The sequence below is a fragment of the Dermacentor albipictus genome, chromosome 5, assembly GCF_038994185.2.
Source record: "Dermacentor albipictus isolate Rhodes 1998 colony chromosome 5, USDA_Dalb.pri_finalv2, whole genome shotgun sequence".
Classification (NCBI taxonomy): Eukaryota; Metazoa; Arthropoda; class Arachnida; order Ixodida; family Ixodidae; genus Dermacentor; species Dermacentor albipictus.
Genome location: NC_091825.1, coordinates 150,653,541 through 150,673,221, shown reverse-complemented (window position 1 = coordinate 150,673,221; position 19,681 = coordinate 150,653,541). Strand labels below are relative to the sequence as shown.

Sequence of the window (19,681 nt, the reverse complement as noted above, 5' to 3'; positions counted from 1 at the left end):
TTGGAGCAACTTTGGAGCATTTTCACCCACTTATAGCATGCATGTATGCGTAGTAGCTTTAACGGAATGTAGCAGATCGGAGCAATTGTAGCAGCATTCCCACCCCGTGATTACCATCACATCTGCCCAGATACGCTGAGTACCTCACAATAATCGCTGTTAGTTGCATAGCAAGTATGCAGAACTTCAGTAGCAGATGTGCACTACGTCAGGCTGGCTTTTCCATTGCATTTCCAATTATTCGTTTACTTTCCTGAATCAAACAAAAAATGAGGTCGCTATATGTAAAGATGAGACCAGCAGCGCACTGTCCCCATTTGATCTGATCATGACCTTTAGCATACCAACAAATGAGTGGTTTCTTCTTCATCGTCAGAGTAGTATTACAACGCTGAGTTAGGTAACAAGTGCAACTGCACAATACATCGAAAACCACAGAAACTGACAATAGTGGCATTTAAAGGGTAATGTATGGGTTTCCATGCAGATCGAAGTGATGCTTTCCTTGCCTTATCCTAAACTAAACAATTGCACGCATTGCTGTTTCGCATATCATTTATTTCACCACATCGTTAAAACTTTGCTTCGTATAGATTCCACATGAATCAATACAATGGGTGTCCCAACTATCATGCACCAAGATTTCAAGATATGCAAATGCCACATAGGTGGACATAATCAAAGTAATGTTGTTTGCTGTCGCTTGGAGATGCTGTGATTATTATTTTTTTTGCATTACGCCTAATTACGTAATTGTTATTAATTAATCAACTTCTCAAATAATTAGATTAAAAGTTTCAATGAGAAAATTGTAGAGCAACATGAAACATTTCCGACACAATTTTCTGTTGATCCGTACGTGCTACATAAGTGTTTTTTTCCGAGCGTGAAAGAAGCTCGCGAATACAGGCAATTGCCGCGCGACTGGCCGCTCGAGGCACCAAACCTGCACATCAATTCAATTCAATTCAATTCAATTCAGTTTATTTTTCATTGATAATAATTTGTACAAAGGAACTGTTGGGCCTGTAGCCAAAGGCTAGTGTAGGCCCATGGTCATACTTGTAGTAGCAGCTACAATGTCATGCGCTTATCTAGTTTTTTAATGCATGATACAACCTAATACAGTTAGGTGGCTACATACAATCAAAAACATTACAAAAGAAAGAAAAGAAAAACAGTGTATATCAAGCAATGGTAATAAAACAGAACTGTCAGGAGAATACATGCACATACACGATGAAAAAACCGAGATAGCATAATATATGTAGAAGTGACACATTTGCAAGGGTCTGTGTTGAAGTGTTTAGGCTTTCTGAATAGATCCAGCACAGTATGAAACAGGTGGAGAACCAGACTGACAAAAAATCACGTACTTTTTGATAGGTATAGCTTTTTAACAGCAGACACGAAATTGTTGGCCATTTTTACCTCAATAGGTACTGTATTCCAAATTTTAGCACCATGAAACTCAAGAAGTCGTTGGCCATACGTGTTACGAGTGATTGGTAGGTTAAAATTTATATTTGTTGCACTCCTTGTATTGCGATTAGGTGTAACAAACAGGCTTGGTGATAATGAGTGATTCCGATGTAAGATATTGTTAATCAAAATGGCAACTTTCATTTCGCATGCCAGAGATAAAGGTAATATACCGAGACGATAGAACAGCATGTCAGTATTATCATCTGGGCTTGTGTATGTCATAATGCGCAAGGCCCTTTTCTGTAACCGAAAAACAGGATCTATGTATGTTTTATATGTGCTTGACCATGATTCAGAACGTATGTGATGTGACAGTGAAATATGGAAAAGTAAACAACTTTAAGTACGCTAAGGTCAAGATATTCCCTGCATTTTATTAATAAATAGCAAGCCGAAGCTAATTTCGCGCATATACTAGATATATGTGGTCTCCAGTTCAAGTTGCAGTCCAATAATACCCCTAAATATCTTATGTGATCGAGCTGTTCTATTGTTCCACCTAGAAGGTGAATTTGCATGCCAATTGTGTCACCCCTGGAATAACGGGAGTTGAATACTATGTATTTTGTCTTATCTCTGTTAAGTGTTAATTTATTACAAGCAAACCAAGTTGATATGTTGGATAACTCGCTGTTTATAGTGTTCAGCAATATTCCAGGAGATTTACCTGAAAATAATAGCGTGGTATCGTCAGCGTACATGATACATTTTGATGACTTTAGTATTGTTGGGAGGTCGTTTACATATAGCGAGAACAGTATGGGCCCCAAAACTGATCCTTGCGGAACTCCTGTGACTATAGTAGTATACTGGGAAACAAAGGAGCCAAATTTTACATATTGTTTTCGACCATTTAGGTAGCTTGAAAAGAGGTCCATTGTAATTTCGCTAAAACCATAAGTTCGTAATTTTTTTAGGAGTATATGGAATGACAGACCGTGTCAAATGCTTTCTTTAAATCTAAAAATAATCCTACGGCAATTTCGTTTTTGTGTAGAGCTGTGTTTATACTCTGGGTCAATTCTAACACTGCTGAAGACGTTGATCGATTGGCTCTAAATCCATGTTGGGAATCTGTTAGAAGCTTGTTTTCGTTTAGGTAGTGCTTCAGTTGAGCCGCGATTACCTTTTCAAATACAGTATTTATTATGCTAAGCACAGAGATAGGCCGATAGCTTCCAGGGTCATTGACGTCACCATTTTTATATATAGGAGAAACTCTTGCTATCTTTAATATATCAGGGTATGTGTCTCGGCTTATACAGTTATTAATTATTTTAGTGAGTACTGGCACAAGAATATCCATATTGTCTTTCAATGCTTTTATAGTAATGCCATCGTGGCCAGTAGCTTTGTAGCAAGGCATGCCTGATATAATTGAGGTTATGGTATGCTCGTCCACTTGATCCAAGGAAAAACATGCATGTATGATGGGGCAATCGACATTGCTTTCAGTAACTGGAATACGCTCCGCCAGTTTTGGGCCAATGCTAGTAAAATACGCATTAAAAGTGTCTGCGCACTTGGCATCGACATGTTCAGGAGCGATTGGTTTTTTATTTGGTTTATCAATTACTGCTTTTATAATTTCCCACATTTTTTTGGTATTGCCTTGTGCTTGTTTTATTAGGAATGCGTTGTATTCTTTTTTCCGCCTCCGGAACAGCTACTATGTGGTTACGAGATATTCGATAATTTTGCAAATAATAGGTGTTATCTCTATGTTTTTTCCATTTTTGGTACCACCAGTCCTTTTCTTTTATTGCTGTAAGTATGGTGTTATTCATCCACGGGCACAAAGGTTCCTCGTATTTGTTTTGTTTATATGTGGTACTCTGAGATATCATGTGGGCTAATGCATTTGTAAAGTTTGCGCATTCGATATGAGCGTCACTGCTAAATTCATATTGAAATTCCTTTTAATTTTTTGTCGCAGTATTTTGTAATTAATCCTGCGATTTGCCAAGGTAATCTTTTTTGCAATGGTATTATTTGCGCTGTGTAATAACGCAAAAATAGGGCAGTGGTCCGTGAGACTCGTATCGTATACGCCAGAATGTATGTTATCACTGTTACACAATACATGGTCTATTGTTGTAGATGCATTTGGTGACAATCTAGTAGGTTCTTGGATTGTATTTTTGAAGTTGTATGAATCCAGTAGGTGCGTGTATTCACAATTCGTGTCTTTGCTGATATCAATGTTAAAGTCGCCAACAATAGTGATGGTACCATAGCTCTTACTGCTTAGGGTGGAGAGGATAGATTCCAACGATTGATAAAAAACGGGCAGACTCGAGTTTGGTGGCCGGTATATTGTACCAACAACTATGCGTGAATCTAAAAGCACAAAGAGAGATTCAACCGTATTGTTACTTATTTCAGTATTGGTGATTCTGCGTGATTAGTAGAGCCACTCCACCCCCACGAGACACTGTATTCCTGGGATTGCTTACAAGACTGTATCCCGGAATGGAGATGTGCTCACCTTCTTTTAACCACGTTTCCGTTAAGCCAATTACATCAAAGGTAAAATTATGCTGTGCCAAAAAGGAACACAATGTATCTTTGTTTCTTCGAAAACTTCGAATGTTACAGTGAAGTATCGATATACCCTGGGTTTTGTGGAATTCCCGTTCAACATCACGGATTGAGAACGCCATGATTGGTGTGGCAAACAAGACTTAGCACTAGAGGCTCTAAACTACCTTTTTCAGGTCGTCTTCAGAAATGATGTGCAAGACACGAGAATTCTCGGTTTTCCGCATTAGAATTTTGGCCTGCGATACCCATACATACTTCCAATTTTTCTCTCTTCTCGCTTGGCGAGCTTTTGCGGGAAGAATCTTATTCTCTTGGCAGAGGTGTTCATTAATGAATATGGGCTCATTCTTTTGGAAGCCAAGGGCTGACGTAGACAATCTCTCTTTCTTGGCATTCTTTATCATTTTGTCTCGGACTGCAATGGATGTAAACCTTACCAAAATATTCTGTTGAGCCTTGTTTTTGGTCGGAACTCGATGCACTACATCGATATCTTCGGTACGAAGTTCCATCTTCAAGCAAGTCGCTATGTTTTGCATCATGTCTGGCAGCGATTCGTCTGCCGACACTGGAACATTTCTTATTTCCAAGTTGTTTCGACGACTGTACTGCTTGAGCTCGATTATTTCCTGTCGCATTTCCCTCACTTCCCCCTGCAACTGGTGCACATCGCCAATAATACTAGCCTGTTGGTGTTTCACTTCTGATAGTTCGCGGTGCACGTTGTGCACGTCAGTCCTTAGTTGCTCAAATGTCCTATTCATTACATCCATGGATGTCTTGATGTCCTGCATGTCCCTCGATCTGGGACTGTTTGTTGTCTGCTACTAAGCTTCTTATGTCAGCTCTGATGCTTGTTGTGATACTTTCCAGCTTTGAGGTTATGTCAAGCAAGACTTTAGCTAGTTCTTTAATGGTACCAGGCGGTTTGTCCGCAAGAACCTGTCCAAATGATTTCAGCGGATTTTCACCCATTACAATTTCCCTACAACAGAGCAACAATGCAACAATGCAGAGCGATCCAGCAGCTATAATTTGAACTCGAGATGAACGTTTGAACGCTTACGTACCTGCAAAGATGCAAGGTCCGGGTTTAGAACATGGCAGGTGCTAAAAATATGTATGTCTGGCAATTTTGAGCTGACAAGCGCCGTGCATGCAAAGCGCGCCAACGGTCGTGTCTGCCAAGTATTACATCGCTACACGCTGTGGAAAGAGCTGAAATTTCAAACCGAACGCCGTTTGTCGCGGGCGCCACGCTCCCAGCCGGAGAGTGGACGCATATCGCACGAGCTATATAGCGCGCCTACGTACATGGCAGTGCGATGACGTCGCTCATAATGGAACGTGATTTCGAGAATTATTCGAGGCAACATCTGTTATTTGTGTAATGTTGCTTCAATAGACGAAGTTTAGTGAAATAATAAAACACACAAACCGAAGTGCCTCGCGCAGCAAGAAAACGAGGGGAGAAAAATGAAGGGGCCCGTGACGTACGCGTCACGCGATCCTTGAGCGCCGATATGGGAGAACGCAGGGAAGGAATTTCGCTTGCGGAGGTTAAACGGGGCAAGTGGAGAAAGTGTCTCTCTTGGCAGTGGCGCTCGCCTCCAAAAATCGTGAGCTCGCGGCACTGAAATACTTATATTTCGGCTATTAGTGAACCAACTTCAAAGAATCCTGCGACCCCAATTAAAAAAAAAATACATCGAGTCCAGTTGGATTTTTCAGTGGGACCAAACTGGTTACAATTGGATGCCATCGGAGGCCCGAGTTCCAATTGGGCATCATGACAAGTTCAGTTGGTTCCTGTTGGACATCATTGGAGCTTGGTATGCCAATTTGTCCCAAATGAACCCAATTGGAAGTCGACGAGTAATCTCGCGAAACAGAATAGTTGATAATAATAACAAAATTATAATGTTAGCTTTAAAGTAAAAAATCTCTATTTTCGTGTGATCAGTGAAGAGAAGCATTTAGCATTCTATCAAGGTAAATATTTATCTTGAAATTTTACCAATTTCTCATGAACCACTAACACTACTTGGACAACCAAATTTTGCTCGCAAATATAGCACCTGACACCTCTCATAGTGAAGTGGCCAGTTTTGGATATGTCAATGAAGAGAAAGTTCATGTATGAGTGTGCTTCTCAAAAGGAGTTTCAAGTATGTCTGTCACACTTAGTTTAGGGCCCATCTAGGCTTTTTAAAATTTTTTCCTGTCCTTCAGTTGTCATGTTGGTCCCAAGTCTAGTTCAGACACCAATTGGGCACAATTGTGTTAAAAAAAAACCAATAGGTCCAAGTGGACCTGTCGGATTTTTCCAATGGGTATCCCAAAACACAATTGGAAATTTCCAACTGGTTCGAGCAATTTTTTTTACTGGGACGGAACGCTTTCTAGAGGGCACGTAACAATTTTCAGCATATAACCGAAATTTGCTTTGTGGCCTGGTGAGGGGCACTTTAAAGGCAGAAACAGTCTTATTTAGCATAGACATTCGCTGAAACTATGAACTGCCTTGTGGCTCAGTTGCTCTGTTTACTGGCAACGCGTCAACTGCCCGTCCAGGTTTCTACAGAGGTGCAGTGGTTACGTAGAAGCTCGCTACAAGACACGACTATGACTCTTTCGCCTTCCATGAGACTGGCTTGCATACACACTGTGCTCTTTCTCATCCAACACTATGCGCCCCCGTCCCCCCCTCCAACAATCTCCATACTCATGCTCATGCAACAGTTGTAGTTGCATTTCCATATATTAGCACAAGGCTATAGCCACTCCAGCAACCTGTTGTCAGTGATGCACATACATACACAAAACCAAGGCCACTATGGTGACCTATGGTGAAATGACATCTGTTACAATGTACACTTTTATTCAGAAACAAAATCACATTTAATAACTGTGGGAAAACCATTGGTCACGTCTCAGTCGTTATGCCTTGAACCTGAAAGAGAAGGGTAAATGATTAGCATAAGAATAAACAGAAAGTGACTACAAATTACCAGAAGCATGCCTTAGGTTGGCCAGTGTACTAAGACGGGGAAATGGCTGTTTTTCAGGGCATGTGCCATGTGGATCGTCATAATCCACGTTGAACACCGCTAAGCACCCCTTGGGATTCAGATGCAAGAACTGGTTGGCCTACAGGGGAGCACATGAAAAGGCATGTCAATTAAGGGATAATACATGGAAAATTTAATTTCTAACTTGAAATATCAACAACTAAGAACACCTTTGAACTAGAAAAGATGGGTGCAATGGTTACTATATGCGGCACACACGTCAAGAGCCCATGGCGATACTTGTAACATGAATGACCCTGACTTGCAAATTAACTGCATACATGAACTATTTGTAATCAACAACTGTACATATGACTGTGCATATGACTACCACAGACAGCACCCACAAATACTGTATGGTTATTAACCCTCATATCTGTAGCACATCCGTTTTTATTGCATTGAATGACAAGGTGCTGTGCAAGACAGGGCTTTCCAGTAAATGCATGAAATTTACTTATAGTGCCAGTGTTCATTACTAGGTGGTGCAGCTGGCAGAGAAGGATAAGTTAGAACTTAGGAGTTGCCACTTTCACCCAGCTTTTCTTTTATATAACAAGGCTTTAATCCTATCCTACAGCACGGGACATTGTTTTACACTCACTTTCATTGTAAGTGTCCTCGGTACTTCAAATGTCCGTGTGACAGTGATATTAGAAGAGATGGCCGACAACCATTCCCAGTTTACCGTCGCTTTAGAACTTATCTTCGCACAGGCCTGAAATAAAATATTTCATTTAAATATTAGACATTTAGGTCATGACATTTATGACATTAAATGACATGCAACGGAGTAGCAGAGAATGGTCCATTATGCAAATCTGAAAGAAAACTGTCAGTCGTAGATGCAACATTTCAGAGGATCGAGTTCTGCTATTGTGTATGGGTCAACCATTCTGACAGTGTCATCTTGTTGTGAGACTTCAAAGTTGACAGTCACAAGAGTATTTTTATGGAAGTCTTCAACGTATCCCAACTCTTATGCTAGCATAAGCAAAGCAATAAAGTTGGCCTTATTGGATTTCTTGAATCGTGCAGAAATTGTTCATACCTTGTTTAGTGAAAACTGAAGAACTTCAGCATAACTGCGAGTCGGCCTAGTTGGAACAGATTCATCTTAAAACTTTTTGTGCGCAAACAAACAGGGACGAAGAACAGGGGCAACACAAGGACGTGCGCTCGTCCTTGTGTTGCCCCTATTCTTCGTCCCTGTTTGTTTGCGCACAAAAAGTTTTAAGATGAAGAACTTCGTTTCTACAAGCTTTTCCAGAAAATTATTAGAGGGAGCTTGCATAAAATTAGAACCAAGTGAAATAAACAAGAATTGACTTTATATTCGGAATAAGCAACGTTACTCAAAGAACAAAGATTTAAATGTGTTTTAAGACCAGGCTTCTCCCTTAAGCAAATATGGAAGGGGGGAGGCTAAAAATTTAGCAATGTGTCATAACCAGTGCGCTACAGTCAGTAGCTACACATATTCCCCTTACTGTCTGTGTGGGTGCCCATCACAGCAACAGATCATGTAACATTATTGTATTAAATTTAAGATTTTAGCAAGAATGCGATGAGCTGCCCTGAGGGGCCTGATGCAATACCGCACAAGCACTTGGCCAAAGCTAGTTTAAACATCTATTTTCGGTTCCCCCGTTTCTTTACTTTGTCTCGGCATGACGACATGATGACAATTTATCATTACTGCTGGGAAACTATCACGACAAGACAATGAGCCATGGTGATACTGCAAATATACCTAGAAAGCCCCTGTACCAACTAGTAAAATCTTGTTAATTTTGACGACGACGACATGACGACGACGATTTGACGATGACGACACATTAAAGCATAAAAGTATGGTACTCAAGATAAAGTCACTAGATGCTCCTCCCGACAGCTTAATTTTGGGTATAAAGCCATAGGCTATGCTGTCATCATCAGCTATTGCGCATCATTGGCTTGTTCCCCATTTATCACCTGTGAATAGTCCTCCCACTCTTCACGGATGCAATAGTCTCCAACACGTGCATGTGTACTCGTTCGGAAATGGTGAACAGCCAGGTTTACAGACATACAAACCACGGCGTGGTGTCGTTCATATCGGGATATGGTTGCCTGCAAAGTGATTCATCTTCATTTAGTGCATGGAAAGGACTAGTCGCTTAGTTTGCCTTGCCAAGATACACCCCTGTCATGGTAGGCATGATAATCTTGTTGAACGAAATCAGTTCATATAGAATTATTAAATGCAAAACTGAAAACATTTCCTTTAAGATTTTGCATTAATATGCTGTACACAAATTTTGTAAATTAACTGGTGAAACCCAGCTTAGCATGGCAGCTCTTACAAAAAGCTTGATGATAGACAATTGGAACATGTGAGCAGTAATATTTGCAACTTGTGGTGGTTGCAGCTAGTTAGCACTCTGAACAAACACTAGCTGCGACAAAAATTACAAGACTCGTTGCGCAGCAGTAGTCTTCTCTATTGGAACGATTTATTGAATGACAGATTGGCAAATTGGCATGACTAAAGTCACCGAGCCTTGCTCAAAGTACTGTGATTGAGATGATACCTTCACTACTTACCATCTCTTCGAGGTGCCTGCTACTGAAGGGTTCAACAGAAGGAAAGTTGATTTGACAGAAGTCATTTGGCGCTGAGCGATGCATGGTAAACACTATAACATCCGAGAATCTGCTCAGCCTCTTCCATACTGTCAGGTGACGCTCCTTTGCTGGAACTCCAACGACAAGGCCCAAAGCCATAGGCTTATTCTTAAATGCCCAGTATGTTCTCTGTGGTGAGGGTACGAACAAAATTAGGCAGTGTATCTAAGCATGTCACAGTATTTGACGGAAGCAATGTGACTACCCAGTCAACAAGGCATAAAAACACAATATTTACTTTCTTGCTGTTTAATATTTTGCACTTTATTATTCTGCTCATGCTGTAATTACATTTAATGTCTCTCTATCATTACATCCAATTATGTCAAGAAAAGACAGATTCACTGTGCAACTCTGTATGCATTAGTACATTTTTAAATTTTTAATATTTTTACTTTCAATATTAATTTTTAATATTATGTACCAGCTAGTCAGGCACTGTCATGGGAAAACAGGTTAGTGTGAGAATGTGAGCTCTGTGTCACTTGAAATCAAATGCAAAATCATCCAAGCTCAAATAATGTAAACTACATACAGGTCAGCTTAAGCTTAACTAAGTCAAGTGTATTAAATAAAAAGAAAGTGTTGACAAATTCTGAACACATATGCCCAAGGCAGGTTGCCTTCTCTCTTGCATTTGACTTGCTGAGCATGGAACTTTAATTGCTCCAAGCACATTTTCTCCCACATGTTCTTGGCATGATGTCCTGAAGAATTTTGGTGGTCAGCCATGTAAACTCAACATTGTATCAGTGTTAGCAAATACAGTTTATAAATTGGGATGTGAATGGAGCTAAAGAACCTGATACATCATAAACACTAAGAAAATTTCATTTTACTTAAAGGTTCTCTCCATTAAGTACCCTTTTGTCTGAGTTATGTCCTTTTCTTATGTACATGTATGTAACCTGCCCGCTCCTGTTTGCTTTCTGCTAACTGCTGACAAATTTAAAAGAAAAAAATGAAGATAAATGTGCATGTTTTAAAAAAAAACCTGCAGTTATATGGTCTTTTCCTTTTACTAAATATATAATACCAGTAATACCTATAGCATTTTTAATGCTATTCTTGAAAAAAATATAGCAAAGGACCTCTTGTATTATTCAGGTGTCAAAATTTCAAGGTAGCTCAACCTTTGTCATGATGAGTTCACTCATAGTCGGCACTTAAGGGGTTAATGGCGTTTACATACATATTTTTCACATGATGCTAACCTCATTTTTGTGCCCTTTTAACATTTAAACACGGTAATTTGTATGCACTGGTAATAAATAGAAACAAACAGTGTCACATTGCTTTACCATGTGTTACAAACAATGCCTTTGCTAACATCACAGAGCCCAACATGAGCTGTGTAACAAAACAGAAAATTGCTGTATAACAAAACAGAAAATTATTTGTGAATTAAAGCTTTCATGCTGGAATTTATTTAACTTGACTTTTCTAAACAGGGTCTAATGTGCTTTCGGCATAGGGTTTATTGATCTACAATCCTCTCTAATGTTCATGCCCTACTAAGACTGTAGCGGAGTAAACCCTGTTCAACATGCAGATCACTTGCCTTTGCAACCTCCAAGAACACCTTTGGTGGTACTAACACTTCTGGGAACATGGCAATGCCGTGCAGCCTCTGCTGGAGGGCCCAGTGTTTGGTTGCCTTCACAAACAGGTTGGTGAAAACAGACCTTGTGGCTGCTCTTTTGAGCCACGAGAACTGGGTCATTGCAGCCAGCATCCACGTTCCAGAGTTCCTTGGAAGGTGCTTGAACTTTCTGAAAGTGGCCGCTGTAACAAGAAAAAAAAAACCTGAATGTGTTCATGAAGAATTTGCTTTTGAATGAACTTAAGAGAGAATACTAATGCTTGCCTATCAAGGGTTCAACAAAAATACAACTAGTCAGATTTCCCCAGATAAAAACATACCATGCCTTTGGTTCACCTTCAAAGATGTGAGCACGTACAGGCTCTTGTTTACTGTAATGTGGCCAAGGAAACTACGAGTCCCGAAACATCATCCTTTGACTTAACGACTGATACTTTACTATTTCTACTAATATGACCTCAGAAGCGTGTCTTCCCCCTTTAATGGACGGCTTTGGCACCGTCAGGAACAGCTAGCAGCATGGAAGGCTACAAATACAGCAGAATCTCGTTCATCCGTTTTGGAAAAAAAAACGCCAGAAAAAACATACTAACCGGGAAAACGTACGACCTAAAGTAACTAAAGAAACATAATTGACAGACTCAACTATTCCGGACATCTACATAATGCGAAGCATCGCGCGGATCGTTGCAGCATGAGACGCCAACACGCGTCGAGCTGGTGGTGGCTGGAGAGCCTACTCCCACAAAGTACCTACAAGGATCTAGGGCGCTCGCCATGGCGCTTCGGGGAAAAAGTACCTACAAACGTGGTACACACAAGTGGCGCAGCGTGGCGCAGTGGTCGAGCACTGGGCTTAGGCGTAAATAGAAACACGCGGCCGGAGATGCATTTTGTGGTTTTTCTTTTGCGTGGTGTTTTAAGAGGGCGATGGGAAACTGAAGCGAAATCGAGCTGGTGGGCTACACTGGATGCTGCGTAGCCCACGTACTGAACTATGGTGCCGAAAAAGTGTGTTCTGGGAACATGTACTGGTAAAAAATGAGCGTAACTCTATGGGGTCATTTTGTGTTCTCGATGCGTACGTTGGCGGCGGGAAAACGTACGTAACGGGAACGTATTGACAAGGTTCTACTGTATCTATACCAAACTAAATGCACATTCTATGAATGTGTGTTGTCGATAATGCAACATGCCTAGCAAGGAAAGACCACTGAAATATGTGAGCAGTAGTAACGAGAGCGTTATCTGCAAGGCATGGATGTTGCAGCTAGTGTTGTGAACAAATACTTCAACAAATATTACAGTATTCCTGACATTACCTATCAATAAGTTTACTGGTATCTGCCTTTGCTTATGCACACAGCATGTGTTACATGCTGCAGCTGAGTTCTTAGCATTTGCTTAGGCCCATCCCTTTTTTATTTGTAAAGCAATATGTTCAAGCTGAGCATCAGTATGCTTGCACTTTAATTCTTTACACTGACTATTTTCATCCAGCCTCATCCACTGGCTGTGCTTCCTTAGTACACTCATCTTTGCATGGTGCTCAGCACACCTTTGCCCTTCATCTAAGTGGTCATCGTCTCCTGCGGGCCGGTTGGGTTGTAATATCGCTCTCATACCTCAGTCATTCGCAAACCATATCCATCCTCAGTTATCCATTTCATAGTAGCAACAAAGCATCTCTAATTTGGCCACTTCTGAAAAAAACAATTGTACTTAATAAACTTTAAATATTGCAAGCTGATCTAAGTACATATATGAAGTGCTCTCTTATTACTAAGCTCATAAAACTGCAGTACAATTTCATCCTTGTAGTACTTTGGAGGCAGTAAAAGCTAAAGAGTGGGTGAGTGGACCAATTAAAGAAACAGTGATATGGGGTATACAGACCTTAGGTCCGTTTTGGCCCCTCCCTTTTTCCATTTGCCAGCAAGTGTTATAATGGTGCAATTCATTCACAGAGTTTGTAAAAGCACTTCTGGCACTCAGTTACAATGATCAGATTGTGATTTCAAGTAAGTAAGCATGAGAGGCATTTAGCATTTTGTTTTTCTAATTCACATTCAATTTTGTCATGATAGCACAAACCCTGTCAATTAACTGTTTTCTAAAAATACAGAGGCAACTAGACATGAAATCACAACTGTTTGACTTTGTGATGAGTTTTATTTGCTAGTTCTAACACTCCAAAATTATGAACGCATGAGAGAGTTGCCCATGCTCTGTAGAAGGTGCGAGTTGTGAGAGTGCAGAAAATGCCCATATATGCTTCCCAGGATCAGCTGAGATCTTACATGCATAGCATGTAAACCTTCAGCTGAACCAGTACCACTGTAACCCTATTTGATTACTTAGTCTGGTATATAGCAACCCTGCCTAGCACTACGGAACAATCAATAAACCATGATACAAGTCTGTGGCAGTTCTCTGAGGGAGTCGACTTACCATTGTGGATAGCAACCCTGTCCAGGGCTAACATATACTCAACAGACTGGAACACAATGTAGTTGCACAGCTCTCCAGGGAAGCTGTCTGTTAGTTGTGCAGATTCCGAAAACACACACAGCAAAGATGCTGCAAACAACAAATAGATAAAAAAAACAGTAGTTGCGTAGGTTAAAAAATTAGAATCACAACCAAGAGAAATATTCTTGCCACTATTTTTTACAGAAGTAACGAAATTGCTAAATTTCTTGTGTTGCTATAATGCGTTACATATCTGTGCCAGTGTGTGCAAAAGCACAGGGAGAGTAGCAACGCAAACTCTTGTTATGGGCTTGCAACAGTCCCAAGAATACATGCTTTGGTTCAGAAGCACAAGCAATAGCATATTAAGATTACCAACTTTACTGAGTTATCCAACAAAGAATTTGTGCGCCAGTTGTGTACCAATTTGTGTGCCAGTTGCATAAATTTTTTATTCTCACGAGCAATAGGAAACAACGACTCAAATTACTTTCAAGGGGTTAAGTTAAAGTAGCTAAAAACAGAAGCCCCCCAGAGCAGTGTTCAATTATATTAAATTTTATACAAACGCTAATTGTTAAACACCAACACAACACTTGAGTCCACATGTCATTAGTAATTGTTGCTTAAAAACAAATTTGGTGTTCCTTTTCATACTGCTCAGATGCAAATCGATAAGTAAGTTCTAGCCAGTAACCTGATTTTCTAGTCTACTTCTCTGAACACCTCATACAGACATGCAGTGAGTAACAACAGAAACATTCTTTCTCCATGTTAGATGCTTCCTAACCAGTACTTTCCCTCCCCTGAAGATATCTAAGCTATGCACAACTACTCCCTCCATATACTGACTTACACCTCACTTTTAAGCACTGTTTCAATATTAAAGCATATTATTTTTCCCTAGGTGTTGCCAGTGTATTTGTACTTACAATGCTTGAATTCTGGTTCCTTTGCATGCTCTGAAATGGCAAAAATAGTCAAATATAGTTCCAGCGTCTGTAGAGAGCATTGTTTCCTTACCATCTTTGTACTTTGTCGCTGTAGAAACTGAAAAAGTAAGTAGACATTAAAGATTAAATTGCTTTACTTAATTCAACCCTTTAAGGAAAATAAACAGTATATTGTTTGTATCCATGATACAGCAATAGCTGCAAAACCTAATCAGACCTTTATGTACCCTTACATATTTTACAGTAAATGTGTGATGACAATGTGATATCATCACATGGTATGATGAACAGTGTAAAATGCTGCATGCATGAATATGTGTTCATTTTGCATTGACCGTGTGCTTAAATTGTACAAACCTTTCAACACCTCCACATTTATGCTCCAACCACAACGTTTCCATATAATATTCGCAATATACGAACATATTTTGGGACTCCCATGAAAGGCGCATTTAAGATGTAATTCAGAAGCTAATTATCTACTTTTGTCTGGATAACAACTTTTGTAACTTCCTCCAAGTTGCAAATTTTTCCAGAACTTGCTTATTCAATATCCTTGCACTGAGCTTTCAATTTATTCATTTTTGTCCTACCATTTGCTAGGATCGTGGTTAGCTCAGCTAGTAGAGCAACTGTCCCAGAGAGGCTTTAATGCAGGGTTCTATTCCCAGATCAGACCAAATTTTTCTTGAACTGCAAAGTTTTCTTTCTAAAAGGCCTGTATGTGTTTCCTTTGTACCTTCATGCTATTTTTGAGTCAATGAAAATTTTTACTTTAACAATCCTCTATGTAGCAGTCCAGGTTGCAGCAAGGTTAGTGAGGTCCTTGTCAACATATAAGAGCTGTGTACCTAAAGTGCTTATTCTGCTACCCTTAAAGACAATTGCCATGTCTATATAGGTGAGGTATTCTTACACAGTGAACTCTTGTTCTTGGACATAATATCTGCTATGAGGCGAACACGTGGAAAAGCTTGCTCATTCGAACAGTGGCCATCAAGGTCATCAAAATTGAACCCAAAAACAGCAACGCAGCCATCAGGGTGTGCTTGAAGAAACTTGACCACCTGTACGAAGAAAAAAATCAAAGCAACATATGAATAGTGCTTTTCAAGCAATAAAAAGCACCCTTGAAAGTAGGCCATATTAGTAAGAATGTCAACTGAAATTTAACATACTACTTATGCAAGCCTGCTGCACCACTAATGGCAAGAACTAGCATGGAAAAGCAGCTCAGGTTTTTTGTGGTCTGTCCCAAAGACCTTTCTGTGAGAGCCTCAAGAAAGTTAATTCACACCCAAAACATAAATAGTACATAAATATAGTATAGATGCTAGTAATACCGAAAACAGTACCCTCGGATAGAAACTGCAATAAAATGGTATTATTGTTGGCAGCATAGCAGTGAATGATGTAATAATACATGCATGTTCTGCACAATGTTGCTCTGAGGAAGAAATGCCTTCTAAAGTATAGAAGGACATGTCATGTTTTGTATAGCCTTAGAAATAAGTGATAGCTGTAATGAAGTTCAGATGTTGCCACCCTGTAGTGTATGCTTTTCGGGAGTTACCACTACAAAGTGAGGCAGCGATGCAGAAGAAACATTAGAAGTTGTAATAAGTAGAAAGGTAATGTTGCTAAACCTTTTTATATTTCTTATATGTTATTTTAAGCCCACTGTGGTTGCTCAGTGGCTATGCTGTTGGGCTGCTGAGCACGAGGTCGCGGGATTGAATCCCAACCATGGGGGCTGCATTTCGATGGGGACGAAATGAGAAAACACCCATGTAGTTAGATTTAGGTGCACATTAAAGAACCCCAGGTGGCCAAAATTTCCGGAGTCCTCCACTACGGGGTGCCTCATAATCAGAAAGTGGTTTAGGCACGTAAAACTCCATAATTAATTATATTTTATTCTACTCATTTCTGACACCGGGCCACATCCAGTTCAGTCGCCCCATTTCTGTGCCACCCCACTTCCTTCCTTTCGCAGTGCTTGCCTGTGATTACACAACTTCTCGCCAAGCAGTTTGCACATGGGAGAGGGAGCCATGGTTGACACTGAATGCCAATGTGTCAGTGCGGTTGTAATGCGATTCAAGAAAAGGACAGTTTGCAAAACTGCCTGCTATATGAGCATGTGGCTTTGGTGCATCTTTTGCACATGTTTTCCTCGGCATTTGGCTGCACTACTCATTTTATTGCATACTGAGGGGAAAAAGAGGTTTCACACTCGCACCTACTCTTAAGAAGAAAGATGACCATGGTCCCGTCTAGTCACGCCTAATCTTGTTAGCATTCTATTATCACTTTGAAAGGTCTGTCTATATTGGTTATTCCATTGCCAATGCTTATATTTTTTGGGAACAAGAACTGCTACACTACCTCATTCCAAGAAGGAACACAGAGAGTTGGAAAAGTCAGGAAACAGGCAACAGCACATTCTAACAGAAAGAGATGGGGCACTATTTAGTGGGGCCACATGAGTCACACCTGAGAGTTACATGCGGCCCGCGAGCCACGTGTTTGAGACCTCTGTGTTAATTCGAGAGCATTAAGGGCCCTGTGTCGCAGAAAATCCGGTGTGAGCGTCTGGCGCCGGGTGTATCGTCAGTGAAAAATCCTTCTGAACCATACCTATTGAACCATGAAGACGCTCGATGTGGTGCAGAGGCATTACTGAAATTTCTCAAAGTGAAATGCATCAGATAAATTGTAAAGCACAACTTACACACAACCTACATTCATGGCAATGTGTTGTAATTTGAATATATGAGAAAACATAATTTTGTTATGCAGAAACTTAGACACACACCCCATTTCCAGCGTTTCTACTATTTATAGAGCGGCACACCCTGCTCGGTTCCTTGCAACACCATCCAGATTGGCACTCACCTCTGCGCATCTGCGACAGTGCCGAGAGGAAGTAAAGGAGGAGAAAAAAGAAAGAACCTTAAGCATGCCTTGTGCATAGCGTTCACCACCAGCATTTCCAGGTAAACATTATGGTTACATAAGCTGCAGTTGCCAGGAAGTGTGAGAAGCAGTCAGGGATTGTTGAGTGCTCTTGCGTTCCACTTTTAAAGGCAAAGCTTAAGCATCCTCCAAATTTTACAGGACTATATGAACGAAATGAAGCTCCAGATATAGAATTACTTTCACATAATTCCTGTTATAAAAATCAGATAAGCATATGCCACTGCTCACACAGTCGAATGTGAAATTGTTGATTTGTAATAGTGGTTCGCTTAAGAGTGGTTTCTTTAATTCATGGTAGTTGACTGTAACATTGTTCTGTTTATGCAGCATTTTCGTTTAAGCGAGTTTCGTTTACCCACAGTCCACTGAATATTAATTTTTTTATATCTTTTGTCCTTTTGATTTTACTGATATTCTCCTATTTTTCTTGCAACTACTATTATTGTAACTTTCTCTGTTCTGCTACCCTGGACATTTTCCATGGTCATGGGACAGTTCAGATGATCATTTTAATACTGGAGCTTGTAATACTGACAGCAAGCTGCCCGGCATTCCTTTTCTACTTCTTCTTTCTTTATCTTTTTCTGAGTGATGAAAGGCACGAAAACAATATTTTTCCTGACTCCTACATCACAAACACGGGAAAATCGTCTACATATTTGGAACATCAGTTTTAACCAGACTAAGTCATCCAAACGTTTCATAACAACAGCAACACAGTAAAGAAAATTTACAGAGTTGAAATTACCAAAATATAGAACCACTAAAACTTTCACTGCAACTGGACAAGCACATCAATATTTAGACTTTTTGCTCCACATCCTTATTTTACAGTAGTAAATGGGGTGTACACAAAAGCCCTGACTATATGTTATGTCATTGCAAAATCTGTTTGTGACCACATTGGATTGTTATTTCTGCTCACCTTGTCATAAGTTGTTCGTTTGGTTTCAAAAATCATGACATAGGTGTTGTTGCTCTGAACCAAGCCCTCTAAACCCGGTTCAATGGTTTCTTCTTCGCTACCTGTTGGACAGACCTTAAAGGAAAGCAGACAGATGCATGCAATCATTAGAACTTGTAAGCTCAACAAGGTGCAGTCAACATGCAAAATGTTAAGAATGACTATGAATGTTGAAGAAAGAAATTTAGTCGGAGCAGCTATATAGGAATGAACTTTTCATACAGAATTTCAATAAATCTGTTTTGTGCATTTGTGTGCAAATTTACCTGTATTTATATCCTAAATCTCAGGTACTTCTAATGTCATTATTGAACAATATTTTATTATTATTATTAAGCCCAGCGTGGTATTTTTCTGCACATAACCCACCACTCGAGCATAACCCACATCTCTAATTATAACTGCCTGGAAAGATTGTTTTTCTTTAAATCAGCTCTTTTAACTTGCAGAAATAACTGCATGCAAAAACGTTAAAAGTTTCGTAAGGACAATCTCCATTCGCCAATGTACGAATAATTTATGTTGTATCTTCGGCCAGCGGCTCTGTTTTTCATCTCTCTGGCGACACTGATAATCTTCAGCTTCTGCTGCATTCTAAAGGACTGCTGCCTTATAGAGTGCAGCAGAATCGGAGTTCTGGTTTGCCAGTGCCGCATGTACTGTTCGCTAACTACTAAATATAATATATCGACCCGGAAAGAGGAGAACAACGGGTGGTCATGAAAGAAGGACAAAGGGAGCTTCAACACGCAGGGGTGGGGAGAGGGTGGGGTTCTCTAGGAGCAAACGAAACTTGAAATGGTGGGAAACCGTGCCTCAAAATGTGGCTTTCATAGCAGTGTGCACAGCACTGCCATGAAGCCACATCGGAAGAAAAATTATGCTGTCATGAGGATGAGCTAAACGAGAACATGGTAAAAGCGGGAGCCAACATTTCAAC

The 19,681-nt window shown here is 40.2% G+C and overlaps 1 protein-coding gene across 1 annotated transcript in view; it reads right to left on the bottom strand.

Annotated features, from left to right (window-relative positions):
* Window positions 1–6,893: 6,893 nt before the first annotated feature.
* The window catches only part of LOC135915285 (uncharacterized), a 297,520-nt gene continuing 284,732 nt past the window's right edge, over window positions 6,894–19,681 (bottom strand). Inside the window, exons 222-232 of the mRNA XM_070539179.1 lie at window positions 18,703–18,816; window positions 15,712–15,862; window positions 14,866–14,892; window positions 14,775–14,804; window positions 13,822–13,950; window positions 11,329–11,552; window positions 9,687–9,896; window positions 9,075–9,212; window positions 7,705–7,818; window positions 7,041–7,179; window positions 6,894–6,982 (exon numbers count right to left, since the gene is read on the bottom strand). Of these exons, the coding sequence (XP_070395280.1) occupies window positions 6,963–6,982; window positions 7,041–7,179; window positions 7,705–7,818; window positions 9,075–9,212; window positions 9,687–9,896; window positions 11,329–11,552; window positions 13,822–13,950; window positions 14,775–14,804; window positions 14,866–14,892; window positions 15,712–15,862; window positions 18,703–18,816 (1,296 nt within the window). The 3' untranslated portion in view covers window positions 6,894–6,962. The remainder of the gene's footprint in view (window positions 6,983–7,040; window positions 7,180–7,704; window positions 7,819–9,074; window positions 9,213–9,686; window positions 9,897–11,328; window positions 11,553–13,821; window positions 13,951–14,774; window positions 14,805–14,865; window positions 14,893–15,711; window positions 15,863–18,702; window positions 18,817–19,681) is intronic.